Below are 16,122 nucleotides of genomic sequence, written 5' to 3'. Positions count from 1 at the left end.
TTCCCAACAATAAAATAATTGAGATAGGCTGCCCTAGAAGTTGTCCCTAAGTCGTTTGCAACTGGACAGCTCTTTCCAGGGGATTCTGACAGGTGTGAATGTTCCCAGGTGACCCACCAGAATGCAGGGCTGCCAGTGTCCAGGTGGAGATCTCCAGGTATTACAGCTGCTGTCTAGAGCAGGGGTAGTCAACCTGTGGTCCTCCAGATGTCCATGGACTACAATTCCCAAACAGCGTTTGCTGGCAGGGGCTCATGGGAATTGTAGTCCATGGACATCCGGAGGACCACAGGTTGACTACCCCTGCTCTAGACAGCAGGGCTCAGTTCCCACGGGGAAAAGAGCGACTTTGGTGGCAGACTCTAACCCAGGGAGGCCAAACTGTGGGTCATTGCCGGTCATTGCAATCCATGGGCATCCGGAGAGCGTGCTCCAGGGCAATAACCCCCCTCCCCACTGGGGTTTCTATTCCCCCCAAGCTCTCCCCTCCCTCGACTCCTCCCCCCAAGCGTGGCTGGCGACCCTGCGGGCAGGAAAAGCCTTACCGCTGCGGACCTGGGACTGGTTAAGCCGGCTCAAACCTAAGCCCGGTCGCGCGCCGCTCCAAGTGGCCGCCCCCCTCCCCCCGGCTCTCCCCCCTCCCTCGCCCGCCTCCGGCCAGCGGGCGCTGAAGGGGCGCGCGCGGAGGGAGCCCCCTTTCCGCAGGGTGGCGAGGGCGGGGGAGGGCGCGCGCGCGAGGACGAGCCTCACCCGCACCGGGAGCCCCGCCTTGCCGTCCACGCCGCCCAATAGTCCCCGAGGAGACCCTCCTTCCTCCTGCCCATTGGAGGAGGCGCGTTGTGTTTGACGCGGCACGGCGCGGCGCGATTGGACGAGAAGCCGGGGACGGAACAGGCCTCCCCGTGGCCCCCCCTCCCCTTACCCCGCACGCCAGCTCCCCCAACCCCCCCCCTCCCACCCGGCACTCGCCTCCCTCCCCTCCCTCCCGTGCGAGCGTCTGGGTAACCCGGCGGGTCACGTGTTGTTTTGCTCTTTAGCTGGGGCGCGCAGAGCGCGAGGAGTTCCTGGCCGCGTCCGTGGTCCTGAAGCGGGAGGAGCAGCGCGGCCGGCGCCGGGAGAGAGGCACAGCGCGGCAGAGGCGCTCCCGCAGCGGCCGGGGGTCGCTGGGTGTGTGTGTGTGTGGGGGGGGAAATGGCGAGCCCCCCGGCGCAGGAGCCGCCGCCGCCGCCGCCGGGCAGCCCCTCGGCCGGCCCGGGCGCCAACCTCAACCACAACAACAATAACCAGCCGGCGACGCCGCCTCAGCAGCAGCAGCAGCCGCAGCAGCAGGAGGCGCCGGGCGACGTGCGCAAGTGCGGCTACCTGCGCAAGCACAAGCACGGCCACAAGCGCTTCTTCGTCCTGCGGGCGGGCGGCGGCGGCCACGGCACCGAGGAGGCGTCTTCTTCTTCTTCTTCGTCGGCGTCGTCCCCTCCGCGGCTGGAGTACTACGAGAGCGAGAAGAAGTGGCGGAGCAAGGCGGCGGCGCCCAAGCGGGCCATCGCGCTCGACGGCTGCCTCAACGTGCACAAGCGCGCCGACGCCAAGCACAAGCACCTCATCGCCCTCTACACGCGCGACGAGTACTTCGCGCTGGCCGCCGAGAGCGAGGCCGAGCAGGACGCCTGGTTCCAAGCGCTCGCCGAGCTGCTGCGCGACGCCCAGGCCGCCGCCGCCGCCTCCTCCTCCTCCGCCGGGCAGGGCTCCCCGCCGGCCGCCGCCGCCGAGGACTACGGGCCCCCCGCGCCGGCCTACCGCGAGGTGTGGCAGGTGACGCTGAAGGCCAAGGGCCTGGGCCAGAGCCGCCAGCTGACGGGCGTGCACCGCCTGTGCCTGTCGGCGCGCACCGTGGGGCTGGTGCGCCTCAACTGCGAGCGGCCCTGCGTGACGCTGCAGCTCATGAACATCCGCCGCTGCGGCCACTCGGACAGCTTCTTCTTCATGGAGCTCGGCCGCTCGGCCGCCACGGGGCCCGGCGAGCTGTGGATGCAGGCCGACGACGCCGTGGTGGCGCAGAACATCCACGAGACCATCCTGGACGCCATGAAGGCCCTGCGCGAGCTGGCCGAGTTCCGCCCGCGCAGCAAGAGCCAGTCGTCGTCCTCGTCGTCCTCCTCCGGCGGAGCCGCCGCCCCCGGGGGCTTCTCGGCCTTGGGCAGCCGGCCCATCTCGGTGCCCGGCCGCCGCCATCACCACCCTGCCCTGGGGGCCCTGCCGCCCAGCCAGACGGGCCTCCTGCGACGCTCCCGCACCGACACGCTGGCCGTGGCGGGAGGAGGTGGCAACGGCGGCTGCGGGGGCGGCAGCCGGGCGCGGACGGCCAGCGAGGGGGACGGAGGGCGAGGGGGCTCGCTGGCCGGCAGCCCCCTCAGCCCGGAGGCCGGGGGCGCTGCGCTCAGCCGCTCGCACACCCTGGGCGCCTCTTCCTCCTCCGCCCGGCCCAGCCGCTCGCTGGTCCTGAGCCATTCGCCCTCCGTCGTCTCCAGGTTGGCCCTGGAGCCGGGCCTGCTCTCCAAGCGGGCCTCCAACAGCAGCGCCTCGGGCTCCCCCGGCGACCCTGCCGCTTTTATTGCCTTTGAGGACCTGGGCTCTAGCCCAGGGGGGGAGCCGCGGCCATTCTCCTCTTCCTCCACGGCCAGTAACCACAGCGACACCCCTGAGACCCCGCCCGGTCAGCAGCTGGACGGCTACATGGCTATGGAACGGGGGCGCCTCTGCTATCGGCCTTACCTGTGGGAGAGTGCCCGGGCGGACAAGGCACCCCGGAAGCGCACCTACTCCCTGACAACGCCGGCCCACCAGCGCCCCTTGCCCCTCCCGCTTTCCTCTGCCTCCCTGGATGAGTACACGCTCATGCGGGCCACCTTCCCTGCAACGGGGGCCTCTTCGAGGACGACCTATAACCCTTATCCGGAGGACTACTGCGACTTAGAGATTGGCTCTGGGGGCACCAGCAGTAGCAGCAGCTCCCACCTCGGCCCCGGCGGTGGTGGGGAGGAAGGCTATATGCCCATGAGCCCTGGGGTGGCATCGGCCTCGCCTGGGAAGTCTTGCTCCAACCCTTACATGCCCATGAGCCCCACCAGCGTGTCAGCCCCACAGCAGATCTTGCAGCCCCGCCCCTACAAAACCAGTAGCGAGAGTTCTCCGGACGACAGCGGTTACATGCGCATGTGGGGTACTGGGTCCCGGCTGTCTGGGGAGAGCCCTGATGGCCGGTTGGTCAATGGTGACTATCTCAACATGTCCCCCTTGTTGCATGGGCCTCCCCCTGCTTCTGCTTCACCTTTGCCTTCTCCAGAGGGCTTTGGGGGTCTGGGGCCCAGGGGGCGACCCAGCTCCTTGTGTGGCCTGAAGAGTCAAACGTCCCGGAGCCCGCCGAGCTCTCTGGGGGAGGGGAAGGACAATGACCAGTACGTGCATATGAACTCACTGGCAGGGAAGCTGGTCCCGGATCCGAAAGGGGAGACTTCGCCAGCCCCATGCAGCCACATTGTGATGCCTTTAGCCATGCACCACAGTCTGATGGAGAGGGCCCTCAGCCCGCAGGCAGGGTTGTCCAGTCACAGTGGTATGAAGCTCGGTCACCGTTCCGTGGGGACGTTGCTTCTGGGTCGCAACAAGGAATCCTTTCCAGGTAAACTCCAAAGCTCCGGGGACTATGTTAGCCTAGGCTACTCAGTAGCGCCACCTGGTGGTCTTTTCTCACTTCGCTCTGGCTTGGGGGGGCCTCCCAGCTCTCCTCTGAGCGACTATATGAACCTCAACCTGAACGGGTCTCACTTGGGCGCTGTTTCAGTGGGATCCATGGAAGACGTCCTGCTGCCAGGGTCCTGCCCCAGCCTGCGGCAGCCAGATGAACATTACCTAAAGATGGAGACGGGAGTCACCTGCCTTTCTAGTCCGTCTTCTGAAGTAGGAGACTACGCAGAGGTGGCTTTTTCGATGGCGGCCACCCCGCCTCAGCCCATTTCCCACAAGCCAGAGAGTCCTCGTGTCGCCAGCCCGGTGGCTGGCCTGAAGCGACTCACAATCTCCGGGGTGGAAGCCTTCCTCTTCGCCAACCCTCCCCCCGATCCGAATCAGGGAGCCAAAGTCATCCGGGCGGACCCCCAGGGGCGCCGGAGGCACAGCTCAGAGACGTTTTCTTCCACGACCACCGTGACGCCCGTCTCGCCTTCCTTCGCCCACGTCCCCAAGCGGCACAGCTCGGCTTCTGTGGAAAACGTGTCCCTCAGGAAAAATGAATGCTTCGTGGAGGAGCAGAACAGTAGTCCCATGTGCCGGGAGACCTCGGCCGGCTTCCAAAATGGCCTCAACTACATTGCCCTGGACGGGGAGGGAGACCACGTGGCCAATGGCGGCCTGAGTGGGCCCAGAGCAAGGCACTCCCACAACCACAGTATCAATGACACCTACGCCCGGGTGGACTTCCTGACCCACAATGGGAAAGAAGCGACTTCCGTGAAAGGTCAGTTGCCCTCCTCCGTTGCCATCTTTGTATTTCAGTTCTGCCCTGTTTTCAGAAACACATCAGTTACTATCAGTTATCAGACGATCATTAAACGGCCTGATACATGAATCTTGATTAACCGATGATGAGATGAACTTGCAATGCATATCCATGCATGTATACACATGGTTTCATTGTTAGTTCCTCAAGAGTTAATTGAAGATTGCGAATGCTAGAAAGAAATTGGCTGTCTTTTTAAATTAATGGGGGTGGGGGGGGCGGAGGAGTCTGGAGAAAAGGAGGTTGAGAGGGTACAATATAGCCCTCTTTAAGTATTTGAACGGTTGTCACTTGGAGGAGGGCAGGATGCTGTTTCCGTTGGCTGCAGAGGAAAGGACACGCAGTAATGGGTTTAAACTACAACGATATAGGCTAGATATCAGGGGAAAATTTTTCACAGTCAGAGTAGTTCAGCAGTGGAATAGGCTGCCTAAGGAGGTGGTGAGCTCCCCCTCACTGGCAGTCTTCAAGCAAAGGTTGGATGCACACTTTTCTTGGATGCTTTAGGATGCTTAGGGCTGATCCTGCGTTGAGCAGGGGGTTGGACTAGATGGCCTGTATGGCCCCTTCCAACTCTATGATTCTAGGATTCTATGAGTCCTGTTGTGAACGGTGCTTAGCAATTGAACTGTAGCATCCAAGTGGCTTTCTTGCCATGGGCTAACCAAACCCATCTAAGCTATGGCTTGTTCTGTGTAAACTGTCCTCAGATGCAAAGGGAGGGCAGTATATAAATATAAGAAATAAATAAAATAAACAGTGACCTTGAGCACAGGGGGGCAAAGCAGACATGGTAGTGAGAACATATGTGTGCAGGGTGGTAGAGAAATATCCCAGTTAACTGAGCCCTTCAACTCACGTGGAGAAAAACCTTCTGGTAGTTACTCTTATTTACGTAATAATGCAGAGAGTAAGCCTTACAAGCTGTATGTGCACCCTCCCAAGATTCAGTTCCCAGTAGACCAGGGGCGTCCAAACTGTGGCTTTCCAGAGGGCCATGAACTACAATTCCCATGAGTCCCTGCTAGCATGGGAATTGTAGTGCATGGCCCTCTGGAAAGTTTGGCCACCTCTGTTCTAGACAAATATATTGAGTGAGGGGGAGAGGTGATTTAAGAGTCTTTTTGCATCGATGCAATATGGTATGTAAGTGTCAAAAGCAGCAGCACCTCTGAGTCAACAGTGTGCTGCCTTTTAGTGCTGAAAAAGGGATCCTTCCCACCTTGTTCAAAGAGCAATCTTGGTATTTCAAGATTCAGATGAGTAGCCCTGTTGCTCTGAAGTAGCACAATAAAATCAGAGTCCAGTAGCATCTTTAAGACCAACAGAGATTTATTCAGGGTGTGAGCTTTTGAGTGCAAGCACTCTTTGTCAGACTAAGAACTGACCATCATATTTCCATTGTTATTATGGTCAGTTGTTAGTCTGACGAAGAGTGCTTGCCCTCGAAAGCCCACACCTTGAATAAATCTTTGTTGGTCTTAAAGGTGCCACTGGACTCTGGTTTTATTTTGGTTTTTCAAGACATGCGTCAGGAAAATAGTCCCAAAGTGGCTGACAGATTGTCTGTGTTGAGGTAGCTCGGAAATACAACTGAATAATAGAATGAGGGATATAGTATTGCAGCTTCCTTGCCCAGTCTGGCATGTGCTGATAGTGAATTCAAGATGGATAAGGGGAGTAAACAGCACCATGGACTGATTTGGAAGTTTATTGTCATTGTGGAAATGATAGGACATGCTATATTGGATCAAGCATGCTGGCGAAAGAAGAAAACACACTTTCATTAAATGTAGGCAATTGGTAGTTACAAAAGACACAACAGTTGATGCAGAATTGCTTAATTAAAATTGCTTAATAACCAGATGCTGCCTGCAGTTTGCCTTGGTAATAAATGTAACAGATGTGATCGTTCTTACTTTCTTGTTGAATTGATATCTCAGTGGGAAAACAGAAGACTGTTATTTAACTGTCCTAGGCAATCCATTGTGCCTTGCAGATAAGAAACTGTTCTTGTCTTAATTTTTTAAAGCACTATTATGTCCACAAATGAAACGAATTGTGGAAGAATATTTAAGTATTCCTGTTTAATGGGTTTGGGGCTTCATGGCACAACCCATCTTGGACTGAACTTTCTTCTGAGCAGTCTGGAATAAGTTTTTTTTTTTTAAGTAAAGCTTTTTAATAAAGCTCAGAGGGTTATGCTTTAAAGGTGTGAAACCCGCTCTATAGAAAGGTATATCTGAGCTTCACAGTTTAGCTCAGGCTAAAGCATGGCTTACATAAACTATGCCATCGAGGTGATCACCTGAACACACATAACTTGCACTTTAATGGGAAAGTTAAGGTGTGTCATGTTAGGATCTGAAATCACGACTTGGATCCACCAGAGTGTTTCCGTGAGTCATATGGTTTCTGCCCACAGAACATGACTTTCTCATTTCCCCCCTGCTGGATCAGACCAGGGGTGCATCTAGTCCAGCATCTGGTCTCACACAGTAGCCAACCAGTTTCTCTGGAACGCCAACCAGAGGGCTTAGAGGCTGAGGCATTCCTCTGAGGTTGCCTCCTGGCTCTGTGTTTCAGAGGTTTAGTGCTTCTGAATGGGGAGATTAAGAGGATAAGAAGACCCTTGCTGGATCAGACCCATGGTCCATTTAGTCCAGCAACCTGGCTCATACAGGAACCAACCAGTTCCTCTAGAGGGCCAACAACAGGGCATAGAGGCCCCGGATGGCAACAGCTCAGTCGGGTTAAGCCCATGCAGGAGGGGAGTAGTCGGGCCGTCCATGCTTGGCTCGTCCTATGACTATGGCATCCTGGAAGGGACAAAAAATGCCCTGGTTTGGCTCTTTGGCACCAGAGACCTGGGGCATTTTTTCCTACCGTATTCCTAAATGGAAAACAACATGTCCATACCACACGCCCCCCCCCCCCCAGTATGGCAGAACCTTTCTGCCCCAGCAGCCTAATCCGGAGGCGGAAATTCAGGTCAGATGAGGTGTGCTACCTTAAATGGTTCCCCATAGGGACGCAGAAAGTGGAAGGACAAACTAGTCTGCTGCAAACTCCCCAAGGCAGCCCAGCGCGGTACCTCTAGCGTAGTAAACATCCCAATGAGCTTCCATAACAGAGTGGGGATTTGAACTTCTGTCTATCAGAATCTAGTCCAACTCTCTAACCACTGCACATCACTGCCTCCAAGAATGATTTATTAATCACAGTTTGTCTGGGCTTATGTGGCGCATGAAAATAGACATCTTGTTCCTCAGCACCCCCCTTTTCATACTCCCCAGCTAAAAGGCATGGCCAGAACAAAAGCAATGAAAGCAGTGTTTGTCAAGGCAAACCAGGGTCTGCTTGACTGTAAGCCAAGCCCAGGTTTCAGCGACTTAACCAAATAAACCATAGTTTCACGTCATGTCTGAACAAGGCTGCAGCTTATGAAAACAGCTGTGCTAATTAGTGTAAACAATAAGCAGACTTCTAGTTGTTTCATTAAGATTTATTTCATTGGGATTTGGTTAAACATAGGTTGTAATTCACCAGAGCAAAAGGATAGGGGTGAGGTACTGACAAGTACTTAACATCCCTAGGCGTTGGCTTCAACCTTCAGGAATTTGTGACAAATGTTAAGCCAATACCAGCTCTGTCCAGGGCTGAATATGCAGAGGTGCTAGACGAGGGGTAGTCAAATTGCGGCCCTCCAGATGTCCGTGGACTACAATTCCCATGAGCCCCTGCCAACAAATGCTGGCAGTGGCTCATGGGAATTGTAGTCCATGGACATCTGGAGGGCCGCAGTTTGGCTACCCCTGTTCTAGACACTACATTCTTCATCCCTCCAGAAAAGAGTCCAGGGTAGCTCATCTAAATCCAGATGAGCTGCAGTTTTTCTGGTCTTAACCATCTGGATTTAGATTAACAAGGAAGATGGAAATCACTTCTAAGTAAGAATATTTTTAAGTAAGAATATTTTAAATAAATTATCTCCATCCTATAGAAAATGCCACATTTAGCGCTGATTTTTCAAAACATAAAAACTCTCTTATATAAATCGTTCAAAAACTCTAACTTACAAATTTACAAATTTCAACAAAATTCAGCATTACCGGCTTCAAGTATTATAAGTTACAAGATTCAGATCTTCATTAACTGCACAGCTTTTTAGATAGCATCCCTCACCTCCTTATGTAATTGGCATTTCCCAGCCCTCCAGCCACAGCAACCATCTACACCAAACATGTACAGGTTTTCATTGTTTGTCATAGGCAGACATGCTTTATAACCAGTACACTATGTTCCCCACTGTCCTGTCGACCGTTCCTTTTTTCATGCCCTTAAGTACTTACAGGCTTCTTACTTAGTTCCTGTTTCTTATTAGTGTTTTTATCTCAAGAAGCGCAGTACCTATAATAAATTTAGTTCAGGTGGTCAAACAAAGAGATGTGATCCTTTAGAATGGGTAGGAAACTAGCAGTTCAGCGCTAAGAACCTTTTCCTGGATATAAATCCCATTGAGTTGACCTGAGTAGGATTCAGGGGTAGTCAACCTGTGGTCCTCCAGATGTTCGTGAACTACAATTCCCATGAGCTCCTGCCAGCAAACACTGGCAGGGGCTCATGGGAATTGTAGTCATGGACATCTGGAGGACCACAGGTTGACTACCCCTGCAGGACAACCTTAGGATTTGCTCTGTGGATTGCTTTCATATTGGAAAAAAATGTTTAAATGTGAAAACAAATATTGCAGAATTCTTTTAGAAGGAAATATCACCTGGTGCTAATGAACATTTAAAACAGGTGTTATTTTTAAGGGCATTAACTCTCTTCAGTGCTCGCTTTGTCATTTTTTTAAATACTCTGTCAGGTACTGTGTTGGCCACCCATTTACAAAAACCGTTTTGTAACTGGCATTGAGTGGAATTTTCTTGTTTAGGTTAAACAGTCAATTTCCGAACTGTCATAATTCATTTTAAATGGATTAAGCTAAATGGCAGACAGTGAGCTGTTGTTTGTACCAGAAGAAATCTGCTGTGAAGGGCCACTTCTGAGTGTTCGGTCTCTTTTAAATTAGTGACCAAAGCTTATGTCAGCTTGTGTTGTTTTCGTTTTGGAGAAAGATCTCAATTTGTGGGCTTGGTTTAGCGCTTCTTTTTCTTTTAAGAAGCGAATTCTGGTGCAGTGTTGCAATTAATTTTAAAAATAAATATCGCTCCAGGAAATAGTGCTTTTAATGCAGTCCCATTAGAGAGTTTAAAAAAAAAAAGATTCACAATAATTTCACGGAATGTAGAAATGAAAATATTTCCTAACAATCTGACCCAAAATCCAGTTTAGTCACTCTGTGCGTGTGATCCCTTTTCATAAGCAAAATCACTTTAGTGTAGATTTCCTCTTGTACCCCTGACTTGATCTATTGATTTTAAATGGCTGCATTAAGATTATGTTTACAAAGACATGTATAAACCAGGGTTACCAGTTCTGAGTTGGGAAATACCTGTACATTTTGGGGGTGGAGGGACTGGGGAAGGTCAGACTGGGGCGGGGTGGCCGAACTGTTGCTGTCGCCTGGGGCTCATGGGAATTGTAGTTCATGGACATTTGCCATAGAGTCTGCCTTACTAAGGGGCTGTTTTCTCCAGGTGAAGTGATCTCAGTCATTTGAAGATCAATTATAATCCCAGCAGTTGTCCAGCCAGCACCAAAAGGTTGGCAACACTACGTATACATTGTGAAGTGGTGACAAAGTTGGGTCCTATAGGTAGCATTCCCTAAGTTTTGCATGCTGTGCCATGTTTACAAGTTAGACTAAAACGTTTGCAAGGGTGGTTGCTTTTAATACCAGCTAATCTCTTCATTAGTTCATTGGGATTAGCTCCACTCTTTGTAAGAAAGCATGTACACACACATGCACGCACACACATACACAAAGTAGATGGCTGGGGCACCTCCTGTCTATTTGGAGAATTGCTCTGCATACACTCTGATGAATGATGATACAGCTGCATTGCTGGAGAATAAGAGTTTAATTATTAGTTCCTTAGTCCTTTCCCCCTGCAACTAAACCAAACGCAGAGTAGCCTTGCCACTCTGTTGTGTTGAGTAGGTTCATTTCCTAGGGAGTATGTAGAGGTTGCCCAGATATTTTTCTCCTGATCCATTTTAAATTAGCCAATTGAGTAGAATTGTAACCTTGCATTTCAGTAGCGGTTTTAGGCCTTTCATGAAACCAATGGTATCATTTTTGAACTGGAAAGAAAGGTCTAAGAAAGCTTTACAAAAACTGGCAGGTGCAAATGAAAGTGTTTAAACTCAGAAACAATCAAAATGTGCGTTGAGGTATTTTTGTCTCAACATTTGTTTCCTTTTGGATTGAAAAACCCTTTGAAATAAGCATGGCCCGTGGAAGACCACCAAGGAAGTCAAGAGTTGCTGTACAGACTCAGGAAATGGCAAACCACTTCCGAATATCTCATCTTGAAAACCCAGTCGGGTTTCCATAAGTCAGCTGTGAGTTGGCAGCATCCCCCCCCCAAAAAAACCCTTTGCCAGATTTTGTAGGACTAATGGGAATTTGCCATACCCTAAGAGTGACGAGAAGAGCCTCTTGTGGCACAGAGTGGTAAGGCAGCCATCTGAAAGCTTTGCCCATGAGGCTGGGAGTTCAATCCCAGCAGCCGGCTCAAGGTCGACTCAGCCTTCCATCCTTCCGAGGTCGGTAAAATGAGTACCCAGCTTGCTGGGGGGTAAACGGTAATGACTGGGGAAGGCACTGGCAAACCACCCCGTATTGAGTCTGCCATGAAAACGCTAGAGGGCGTCACCCTAAGGGTCAGACATGACTCGGTGCTGGCACAGGGGATACCTTTACCTTTAAGAGTGACGAGAGCCTCTTGTGCCGCAGAGTGGTAAGGCAGCAGACATGCAGTCTGAAAGCTCTGCCCATGAGGCTGGGAGTTCGATCCCAGCAGCTGGCTCAAGGTCGACTCAGCCTTCCATCCTTCCGAGGTCGGTAAAATGAGTACCCAGCTTGCTTGCTGGGGAGTAAAACGGTAATGACTGGGGAAGGCACTGGCAAACCACCCCGTATTGAATCTGCCATGAAAACGCTGGAGGGCGTCACCCCAAGGGTCAGACATGACCCGGTGCTCGCCCAGGGGATACCTTTACCTTTACCTAAGAGTGATGAACAAGACTCTGACTAACCCTTTATCCTCCCCCAAATTCTCAACCCTTTTTACAGTTAACTTTCTGTCTATGCAAAGTGACGGTGCCCACATCAGCTATGCACAGCATTTGGTAAATATTGGAAGGACAGTAAATATTATGGGTTCAACAGTTTATATTAAGGGTATGTCAGTATTTGTTGAAATGAAAACCTGAATTCTTGTATAGTAATGAATATTCCCTGTTGCGTCCTAATGTGTTGAACACATGGAGTTGTTTTATATTGAATCAGATCCTTGGTCCCTCAAAATCAGTACTACTCCAGGAGAGGGCAAACTGTGGCCCTCCAAAGGTCCATGGACTATAATTCCCAAGAGAATTCCCAATTCTTGGGAATTGTAGTCCATGGACCTCTGGAGGGCCACAGTTTGCCCACCCCTGGTCTACTCTGAGGTCTTTCAGAAGATCCCAGGTTCAAATCCCTGGCATCTCCAGTTTAAAAGGAACAGGCTGCCTGCTTTTAAGAACAGGGATGACCATGAACCAACTAAAAGAAGCAGTCAGAGACTTTCCTATAGGCAGAGACTTTCCTATAGAATCGCCGAGGGTCGGACACGACTGAACGTATAACAACAACAACAAGCCACGGATTTGAACCTGGGATCTTCTGCATCTCAAGCAGATGCATTTCCACGGATCCATGGCCCCTCCCATGTTCATGTTGCCAAACCTAGTTCTGTATAATTCTATTCTATATAAAAAGCAATTATTAAACTCAAAACTAAATGGTTTCTTACTCTATTGCTCTATTAAGCTGCTGCTAATTCCAGTCATTCTTGGCATTAGGGCCGATGGTTTTCTGTGCCTGCAGAACTTCTGGAAAACTTTATGTAACTGTATGACATTTCTCAGTGCCGTACAGCTGACCCGATCAAACATTGAATGTAAATGATGTGCAGGAAGTTAAACCGGCAGTAAAAGCTTTCCCGGATTGTTGAAAAGATCTTCATATCTGTGAGTGTCTCTAGAACTGCTTTTCTCAAGAGAAACCCCTGAAACATTTTTCAGGCTTTGAGAAACCCCAGAAGTGGTGTCATAGTGCAGAATATGGTTGAGAAGCAAAGCTGTGGACACACCCACCCAGAGCCCCTCCCCTTCTCACTACCGCCAGGCCTATCATTGGACATTCTGGAGGGGAGGGGGGTCAACATGCCCATATATGGTATTATTGAACACATTTTAAAAATAGATCAGAAATTAATTCCCACCCATTTGGGAAACCCTTCCAGGGCTGTCAAGGAACCCCAGGGTTTCATGAAACCCTAGTTGAGATAGCTTGATCTAGAGCAGTGGTCCCCAACCTTTTTATCACCGGGGACCACTCAACGCTTGACAATTTTACTGAGGCCCGGTGGGGGGGGTAGTTTACTCCTCTACTCTCAACCACTGCCCTAACGCTCTCTGATCGCTATGGTAATGTTTAAACTTCCCTTCAAAATAAGATACAGACACACCACAACAATGAACATAAGGAACATTTTATTTTCATGGAAATTTTAACTAATGACAATGACAAATCAATGGGAACCCTGAGCTTGTTTCTCTGCAACGAGATAGTCCCATCTGGGAGTGATGGGAGACAATGACACCCGAAGTGTATTGTAAAGGGCCGGGGGGGGGTGAAGTAAAGGGCCGGGGGGGGGAAGGCATCCTTCGCGGCCCACCTCCAATTAGTCAAAGGACCACATGTGGTCCGCGGCCCACAGGTTGGGGATCGCTAATCTAGAGTAAGGAAAGCAGGTTGAAACCACGCTGTCTGCTCATCGACGCAAAGTGGTAAACATTTTCCCCAAAATAATCGAAAGCTTTAGAGTAGGGGGTGGCCAAATCATGGCTCCCTAGATGTCCATGGAGACTGGGGAGCCATGAAAGAGAGTTTAGTTACATGTATTCCTTACTTGTATTCCTTTGCATGCAGCTGTTGTTGATACTGCCAGCAAGGACCCTTGGGATGCTAGGAAGAAGTCTAAATGCTCTGTCAGCCGCACTCTTTTAGGAATGTCTATTCTGCAGAGGCCGGATATGGAGAAAAGGGGAAGTGGGATTGAGGGGGGGGGATGAGGGATTTGTGAGATGGGTTGGGTGAGAGGTGGGGTCCGTGGCAGGCATGGGTCTGTGAACTGGGAGTGGGCTCCCAAACTGAATATCAGCATCTCAGAAGCAGTGATGGTGGAACACAGGTTGCCCGGCTGACCTCTGCAACACATAAGACAGGTGGGGGGAAATGTGAAAAGGAGATGTGAAGGGACCTTACCCTTTTCTTTTGTTTCCCCAGTTTGTTAGAATTGTTACCCTGTTGATCCCAGAGAACAAGAGACCCAGTCGGTAAGGAACCTTTTTTTTTTTTTTTTTGGTCTGTTTTTGTTTTCGCAAAAAAAATTGGACTTGCGTATGTGTCTGAAACAAAAAATGGAAGCTTAGGCATTTGTGGAACTGGCCTTATCTGGGCATTAAAATTGTCTTTTGTGCAGAAAACCAAACCGCGGCCGCTGTTGTCGCCTTGCCGTAGCCAGACGTTTTGTTTTGTCTTTTAAGCCTCGGATTGATTCTTATCCTTCGGCGGGTGATTTTGTCCTGTGTGGTTTTTAAATTTGTTTTCTGCCAATGAGTGTTGCTGCTGATGGCTTTATCTTGATGGTTTGGATTGCAGTGCTGCGGGAATGAAAGTGACTTGAATCCAAGCATTCCGGCTTAACTGCGTTAAGCGCTCAGCTGAGCACACAGGAAAGACAACAAGCTTAAGTGAAGATTTTTAGAGGAATTTTACTATGCATTTTTTATAATGCACCCATTAATTATACAATTTCATATATTTTAAATTTTGTACTGGCTCCCTGATTATGCAATTTTCTACTCTGAGATGTTTTTTCTTGCTACCTGTTTTATCTGGCCGCAGTGCTGTATTAAAATAAATTTGAATTTGAGTAAAGGTGCTGTTTTGCTGGCTGCAGCGTATGAAAAATTAATAGGCCTAGAAAGGTGCTGCTCTTCTGGCCGTTTCAGTGTAGAGGAAAGTCTCACCTTTGAGCGAAGAGCTTTGTATTGCATTGAATTGTGGCAGATTAAACCGCCTAGAGTCCCTCTCTACAACTGTGCAGCCGATTGTGATTGTCATTACGCGGCTGAGACCATTGACAGTAAGCATGGGCTAAATGCTTAGCTCCCGAGGCAAGTGCTAATGCTAGTATATTTCTACTTTAGATATACCAAGTACAAAAATCTCCCCCCCCCCCCCGCACGCCCAGCTCAACACTCCCTCTTCAGTCTGGTTCTCCCCCATCACTTACTCATTCAGTAAAGCAGGAGTAGTCAACCTGTGGTCCTCCAGATCAGTGGTCCCCAACCACCGGTCCGGGGACCGGTCCCGGTCCGTGGATCAGTCAGTACCGGGCCGCGGCTCCTCCTCTTCCTCCTCCCCGGCTGCTGCCTCAGGGGCTGCCCTGCCACTCTGCTGCCGGCTCATCTTTGGTGCTCTGGTGGCCGCCATCGCTGGGGCTCCCCCTCGGCATGACACTGCGCAGCTGCTGCTGACATCGCCCCTCCCCAGTGGGCGGCGGGAAGACAGTGGGCGGCGGGAAAGCAAGCGGAGCAGGGGCTCAGGCAGCGGCGGCAGTGTCCCTCGGCAAAAAACTATCCCCCCCCCCCCCGGGCCTCAGTAAAATTGTCAAGCGTTGACCGATCCCCGGTGATAAAAAGGTTGGGGACCACTGCTCCAGATGCTCATGGACTACAATTCCCATGAGCCCCTGCCAGCGTTTGCTGGCAGGGGCTCATGGGAATTGTAGTCCAGGGACATCTGGAGGACCACAGGTTGACTACCCCTGCTGTAAAGCAACTATCAGTGAACAACTGGGCAGATATATGGATTTGCATAGCCAGGTTTCGTAGAGATCCTGTTATTAAATATCCGGAACTTGGTGTCTGTTTGCCACCAGCCTGCTCTGGCGTTCTCTGGCAGAATACTTCCTATTTGGCAGATGGCAGGCCCTGGGCCACATGTTCCCCCATAAGAAAGACTGGCTGGATGCCAGCGCTGTTCTGGACAATACGTTCAAGGGGGTAGCTTTAAGAGTAAAATGAAACTGGAAGGAAACTTGTTCTTTGGAGGAGCTGAGAAGAGAAGTACTGGGGTTTGCTAAAGATCCATGCAGCCTCAGGACATAATTTCCTGACGTCAGTGTGAGCCAGGTACTCCCCCATCTCCCCCCCCCCCCCAATATGTTGAGTAAGTTTGTCTTTTTGTCTTGCTCATGTCCAAGAAGATTGTTTTTCTGTTTCTTGATAACTTACTTTTGATTTAAGGACTATTCTCTATGTTATATTTATGGGTTTGCTTATTA

At 51.0% G+C, this 16,122-nt stretch overlaps 1 protein-coding gene across 2 annotated transcripts in view; it reads left to right on the top strand.

The window, feature by feature from the left end:
• Positions 1 to 1,006: 1,006 nt before the first annotated feature.
• The window catches only part of IRS2 (insulin receptor substrate 2), a 29,326-nt gene continuing 14,210 nt past the window's right edge, over positions 1,007 to 16,122 (top strand). Inside the window, exons 1-2 of one of the 2 annotated variants that reach the window (XM_077314430.1) lie at positions 1,008 to 4,510; positions 14,058 to 14,107. In XM_077314430.1, coding sequence (XP_077170545.1) covers positions 1,192 to 4,510; positions 14,058 to 14,065 — 3,327 coding nt within the window. In that variant the 5' untranslated portion in view covers positions 1,008 to 1,191 and the 3' untranslated portion in view covers positions 14,066 to 14,107. Of the gene's footprint in view, positions 4,511 to 14,057; positions 14,108 to 16,122 lie in introns of both variants that reach the window. The other variant, XM_077314438.1, reaches the window with a different exon arrangement.

Source organism: Paroedura picta, chromosome 1 (assembly GCF_049243985.1).
Source record: "Paroedura picta isolate Pp20150507F chromosome 1, Ppicta_v3.0, whole genome shotgun sequence".
Lineage (NCBI taxonomy): Eukaryota > Metazoa > Chordata > Lepidosauria > Squamata > Gekkonidae > Paroedura > Paroedura picta.
Note: the sequence above shows the minus strand (reverse complement) of the source record. Positions and strands in the feature narration are given on the sequence as shown.